This window comes from Mobula birostris, chromosome 17 (genome assembly GCF_030028105.1).
Source record: "Mobula birostris isolate sMobBir1 chromosome 17, sMobBir1.hap1, whole genome shotgun sequence".
Taxonomy (NCBI): Eukaryota; Metazoa; Chordata; class Chondrichthyes; order Myliobatiformes; family Myliobatidae; genus Mobula; species Mobula birostris.
The window spans coordinates 9779931-9785950 of record NC_092386.1 but is presented as its reverse complement, the minus strand read 5'-3'; the positions used below and the strand labels follow the sequence as shown (position 1 = coordinate 9785950).

The 6020-nt window shown below is 45.6% G+C and overlaps 1 protein-coding gene and 1 non-coding gene across 2 annotated transcripts; both read left to right on the top strand.

The window, feature by feature from the left end:
- The first annotated feature begins 1230 nt into the window (after nucleotides 1-1230).
- Nucleotides 1231-5672, top strand: cox7c (cytochrome c oxidase subunit 7C). Its single transcript, XM_072281037.1, has 3 exons — nucleotides 1231-1357; nucleotides 3233-3360; nucleotides 5577-5672. Exons 1-2 carry the CDS (start codon nucleotides 1268-1270, stop codon nucleotides 3347-3349), a joined length of 207 nt encoding a protein of 68 aa, XP_072137138.1. The 5' UTR covers nucleotides 1231-1267; the 3' UTR covers nucleotides 3350-3360; nucleotides 5577-5672.
- LOC140211764 (small nucleolar RNA Z39) lies at nucleotides 3416-3479 on the top strand. Its single transcript, XR_011889577.1, has one exon. It is a non-coding gene; the product is annotated as a small nucleolar RNA Z39 (small nucleolar RNA).
- Nucleotides 5673-6020: the final 348 nt, after the last annotated feature.

Below are 6020 nucleotides of genomic sequence, written 5' to 3'. Positions count from 1 at the left end.
GCATACAGTAGATGAGTACAGCAGATTTGCAGGTATAGTGTTACCTCAACTGGAGGGAATGTTTGAGGCCCTGAATGGAGGTGAGGGAGGAGGTGAATGGAGCGGTGTAGCACTTTTGACAATTCCTGCAGAAAGTGGAGTGGGAGGTGGGTGCAAGGAAAAGATGTATTTGGTGGTAGGGTCCCGTTGAAGATGGCAGAAACTGTGAAGAATGATGTGTGGGGTGCTGAGGATCATCGAGTGGTAGGTATGGACAAGAGGAACTCTATCTCTGTTAAGGTGGAGGGAAGATGGAGTGAGTGTGGATGTTCAGAAAATGGAGAAGATGCATGTGAGTGCAGCTTCAATGGTGGAGTAAGGGAAATCCTGTTCTCTGAAGGACATCTCTGATATCCCGCAAAGCCTCATCCTGGGATCTGGTGCAGCAGAGACAAAGGAACTGAGGAAAAGGGAATGACATTTTTACAGGAGACAGGGTGGGAAGAGTAATAAACAAGATAGCCGTGGTTATCTGTGGGTTTATAAAAAGTACCGATCAGTCGACATTTTGTCTCCAGTGATGGAGACAGAGAGTTGGGGGGGGGGGGGGGGGAAGGAGGTGTCAGAGGTAGAGCAAGTAAACTTTAAGGCAGTGTGAAAGTTGAAATTGATGGCTCAGCATAGGCCCTATCTATTCCCTTGACTCAACTAACATAAACAAAGACTCCACACTCCCCGGACATTCACGGGGTAGAAGATACAGAAGTCCGAAAGCATGGACCATGCTCTAGGTCAGCTTCTAACCCATTGTTATTGGACTCCTGAAAAGGACCTCTTCTACGAAAAGATTTAATCTTGACCTCACTCTCTATCTGGTTGTGATCTTGCACTTTACCGTTTACCTGCTCGCCACATTCTCTGTAACTCTTCCAGGATAAAGGGTAAATTACAAACAAAGTACTTTCAGGTAGTACTAGGATTTCTCTTGTAATACTTCAGAGCACTGCACTAACAAATTGATCCGTATGAACAGTCTGCAGGACAAGTTTTTCACCGTATGACGTTGCATATAACAATAATAAATCAAAAATACAAGAGATTCGGCAGAAGCTGGAAGTCTCATCTCAAAATAGTCTCGGGTGAGTTTGCAGAAATCGCTCAGCCCTTCCAGGTCCTGATGACTGCGACTGCGCAGGTTACGCGATGCACCCTGGAAGTTGTAGTTCGCCCTCCAGTTCCGCCCCTGCCGCGGTGGTTTGTGGTCATTGTTCGGGTGGGAGCTGCAGCAATGGCGGGAGCGCGGGTGTGGACTCAGGCCGTTCGCCGCTTCAGCACCTCTCTCGTCCGCGGCTCGCATTACCCTGAGGGCCCGGGGAAGGTAGGAAGGCAGGCTCGGGCTACAGGCAAGGCCTGTTTACACCGGGAGACAGTGCGTTTACCGGGACGGGGAAGGTGGAAGGGACTGAAGGTCAGCGGCCGGTCCTGGGCTTGATATCTTTATCCCCGGAAGAGGAGGCCAGGCCTGGGTCTGGAGTCTCAGTCCCCGGGGGAGGAGGCTGGGCCCGGGTCTGCTGTCTCTGTCCCCGGGAGACGGGGGCCAGAGCGGGGTCTGGAGTATTTGTCACCGGGGGAGGAGGCCAGGCCCGGGCCTGGTGTCTCTGTCCCCGGGAGAAGCGGGGGTGGCGATGAAGGTAGGAAACGGGTTTGAATGAAGTAGGTTGGGCGGGGAAGAGGGTGGGTGAGGCCTGGGGAAGTGAGGGGGAGTTGTGGTGGGAGGCAGCATAAGGAGGCCGGTGGCGAGCGGGGTGAAGAGATTGTGCCGATGCTGGTGGAGGAACTCAGCGGGTTCATTTTGGGCCAAGATCAGGCCTGAAATGCCTGTGTATTCGCTTCCACACACGCTGCCTGAGCCGCTGAGTTCCCCCGGCAGAGTGTGTGTTGGTCGGGAAGCGGGAGCAGGCCCGCCCGCTGAAGGTCACGGCCGCCGCCATCTTAATGAGCGGCGCTTTCCCCGAGGCGGCTGGGTCGGGACGTGTCTCCCCGGGGTGGTGGTGGTTGGGGGGGGGTGTAGGGCATTCAGTGTGAGAGGGGTCCCGGCAGCCAGTAGGTCAGTAGGTAGTGTGGGGGGAACAGGCTGTAAGCGACAGCCTATGCGGAAGTCTGAGGCTGACCCACCCAGGTAATCCTTATTTCGTTGCGCCGTAACCTCTCCACCCTCCTGGTTCACAGGAATAAAAGCGTTTTAGAAACAGACCCGGCCAGTTCGTGCCTAGTTGTTATTCTGCCTAGTCTCATCGAACTGCACCTGGGGCATCCTCCCATCCTGGTACTTATCCAAATCTTTCCTTAATTTTGAAATCGACTCCACATCCGCCACTTGCACTGGCAGTTCATACCACCCCCTTGCCTGAATCACTTCAACTTTCACCCTTAACCCACGAACTCCAGTTGTAGTCACCACTAACCTCAATGGAAACGGCCCTCTTGCATTTACCCGACATCTACCCTCATAATTTTGTATGGTTCTATCAAATCCACTCATTCTCCTATGCTCTAAGGAATAAAGTCCTAACCTATTCGGCCTTTTCCTCAGATTCTCAAGGTCTGGCAACATCCTTGTGAATTTTGTCTGCCCTCTTTCAATTTTATACATTCTTCCTGTAGGTAAGGTGACTTGAACGGCACACAATACTCCAGATTAGGCCTCAGCAGTGTCTTCTACAACTTCAACATAACGTCCCACCTCCTGTACTCAATACATTGATTTTTGAAGGCCAGTGTGTCAAAAACGTTCTTTACATTCCTATCCACCTGTGCCACCACTTCCAATGAGTTATGGACCTGTATTCATAGATCACTTTGTTCTACTTACTCCAAAGTGCCCTACAGCGGGGGTCCCCAACCTTTTTTGCACTGTGGGCTGGCTTAATATTGACAATATTCTTGTGGTCCGGCCAACAGGGGGGTGTTCAAGTTCAACAGTGCATGACAGGGAATGAGGAAAGGTGCAGCTGACTCATATCGTTTCCTCGCGGCCCGGTGGTTGGGGACCACTATCCTACAGTACACTGCAAGACCTACCCCAGTTCATTCTCAGCACTTCGCACTTGTCTGCATTAAATTGTGTCTGCCAAATGAGGAACTGGGCCGAGCTGTTGCAATTAACTGTAATTCCTGAAACAGAGACTTGACCTTCAGCTGTTTCTAATGGCAATTTTGTCACTTACTGTTTCATTTTCTGTGGTTTTATTAGAATCTGCCTTTCTCAGTGGAAAATAAGTGGAAGCTGTTGGCAATGATGTCGGTGTTTTTTGGCTCTGGCTTTGCAGCTCCATTTTTGCTAGTGTGGCACCAGTTCCACAAGAAGTGAGGCATTATTCAGTAAGTACTTTTGTAGTGCTCTAATATTGAAAATCTCAGGTAGTTTGGGTATCTGGTACATATGATGTGAATTTTTTAGAATGAGTGATACTATGACACTGTAAACGCTTTCTGATGTACCAGAACCAACAATGGTGTAATCTCAAAAATTATCCTATGTGCATTCAAGACTTGCTGAGATTCAACTCCTTCATCGATATCCGTTCACCAGAAAGTCCACAAATTTGTATTTCCCAGTGCATATGCAAAGGCCACAATTTTGCATTACGACAAATGATGCAAATTTACCTAGGAGCATCATCATCATTATCAGGTGCCATGCCCAGTCTGAGCTTTGACTGCCATGGCCCATACACTCCTGTTTCAATTCAATGTTCCTGGATCAATTCATTGGTATTCATTTCCAGTTCTCTGGCTGCTGTCTCCATCATCATTTGTCTTTGTCTTCCTCTTGCTTTCTTCCCTTCGATCTTTCCCATAATTACCGTGCATTCGAACTCCTCTTTCCTAATCACATGTCCAATGAAGTTATGTTGCCATTATTTCTCTTTTTGTGTTTGCTGTGTTCATGACATCCTCGTTAGATATTCATTTCGTCCATGATATTCTTTGCATCCTCAAAAACAGCATCTCTGCTGCTTCAATTTGTTTCCTCATATTACTAGATATTGTTCAACATTCTGAGCCATATAACATAACTGGATAAACGTAACATTTCAGTACTCTAAGGCGGGTTGTCATGCCTAATTTAGTATTGGTCAGTATACTCTTCATTCTCGTAAAGGTGCCTTTTGCCATCCCTATTCTTCTTTTGATGTCCATGTCGCACCTGCCATCTGATGTCACCCAGCTTCCTAAGTAGCAAAAGTTCTGTACTTGTTTTATGTCTTCCCCGTTTATTCTCAGCCTGCAGATAAGATTCTCCTTGTTGGATATCACCATACATTGTCTTTTTCTAATTGATAAATAGATCCATTTTTGCACTTTCTTCAACAACTAGGAGCATAACTGGTCCATAACATGTTCATTGATGGCTTAATGCTATATGAAGCGCAGGGAAGAGTTCTCTGTTCAGGGTACTGCGTGGGCATCATAAATCATGCACATGGGACCTTTGCAACCCTGGCTCAGATTAGAAAACATCTATTTAAAGGTATCAGTCTTGGTCATTTCTTGTCTTTTAGCATTAATTTCTCAAGGGCTTGAGTATAATAGCAAGAATGTAACGTCATGAGTAGTTTCGGGCTCCTTATCTAAAAAAGGGCGTGCCGGCATTGGAGAGAGTCCAGAAGAGGTTCTCAAGCATGAAAGAGTTAACGTACAAGGAGCATTTGATGGTTTTAGGTCTATAGAGTTTAGAAGAATGGGGAGAGGGTGGGTCTCACTGAAACCTACCAAATATTGAAATGTCTGGAGAGGCTGTTCCCAATAGTGGGAGAGTCTGGGACCACAGAGCACAGCCTCAGAACATATCCCTTTAAAACAGAGATGAGGAATTTCTTTAGCCAAAGAGTGCTGAATCTGTGGAGTTCTTTGCCATGGAACATTGTGGAGTCCAAGGCATTGAGTATATTAGAAGTAGAGATTGACAGGTTCTTGATTAGTAAGGATGTGTAAGGTTATGGGGAGAAGGCAGGGGAATGGAGTTGAGAGGAATAATAAATTTGGCATGATGGAATGGCAGAGCAGAGTTGATGGGCAAAATGGCCTAATTCTCTTTTGTTTTATGATTTCCCTTTCAACTGAAATCTTTCTACCCCACCTCCTCTAGAGTTCAGTGCTAATCGAGATTCTAGGCCTTTTCAAATCCAATTTTAACAAATTCTCAGTTTGCGGAATTCTAGCTGTTTAAGTTCATTTTGAGGACCGTGTTCTCGTCTACTTTAAAGGGCATTAGGGCAAATTCAGAAGCGTTCCTTTTATAGTACGGTATGGATAATTTGTTGCAGTACTATTGTGTGCTTCAGTCAGGATAAAGGTAGTGCATCAGGCCATTATCATAAATTTCACAACAGAATTTGTGCTCTTTTCCAACTGAGCAGCAAGGAAATCTGAAATGGAGTACGAGAACATTCTACATCTAGGCATGACAGTTTTATTTCCTGACACTATAAAGCATATTTCCGATGTTTAAAGTACTCTTAAGAGCGGTTAATTTAATGAATCTCTTGCTTCTATGCTTCCGATTATAAACTAGCTATTATTTTATTTTCCAGATTGAACTCCTTTCAACTAGTGTGATGTCTACTGCGCAGTTTCTCTGAGAGCCTTTCCAATGAAATGTTCTTGTAAATAAAAGTATTATCAAATTATGCTTTTTCAAATTGTGGAATTAATTGTGAAGTGCAACATTAAACTTTTCTGTTCCTTTCCTTTCGCCCTAAGAATTTCATGCCTGTAGTATAGTTTCCTGACTCCTGCATAATTTAAACTTGTAAATTAATATGGTTTACCCATGTTTCCAGTTGAAATAAAGCTGATGATCCACTATTGTTTGGAAATCCTGCTGGTTTGGCATATGTCACATTTCTAGTTCTGTTTTCTAATCTCCTTTTAAGCTCACTGAGGCACCTTGGAATTCTACTTTATCAACAGCCAAAAGTAAGTTGCATGAATCATTGTAGAGAAATTTCTTTAGCCAGAGAGTGGTAAATCTGTGG

Coding starts and splice junctions, on each gene's coding strand:
- cox7c (XM_072281037.1), top strand. CDS start 1,268: ATGGCGGGAGCGCGGGTGTGGACTCAGGCCGTTCGCCGCTTCAGCACC. Junction 1,358..3,232: donor ACCCTGAGGGCCCGGGGAAG/GTAGGAAGGCAG, acceptor TGGTTTTATTAG/AATCTGCCTTTCTCAGTGGA.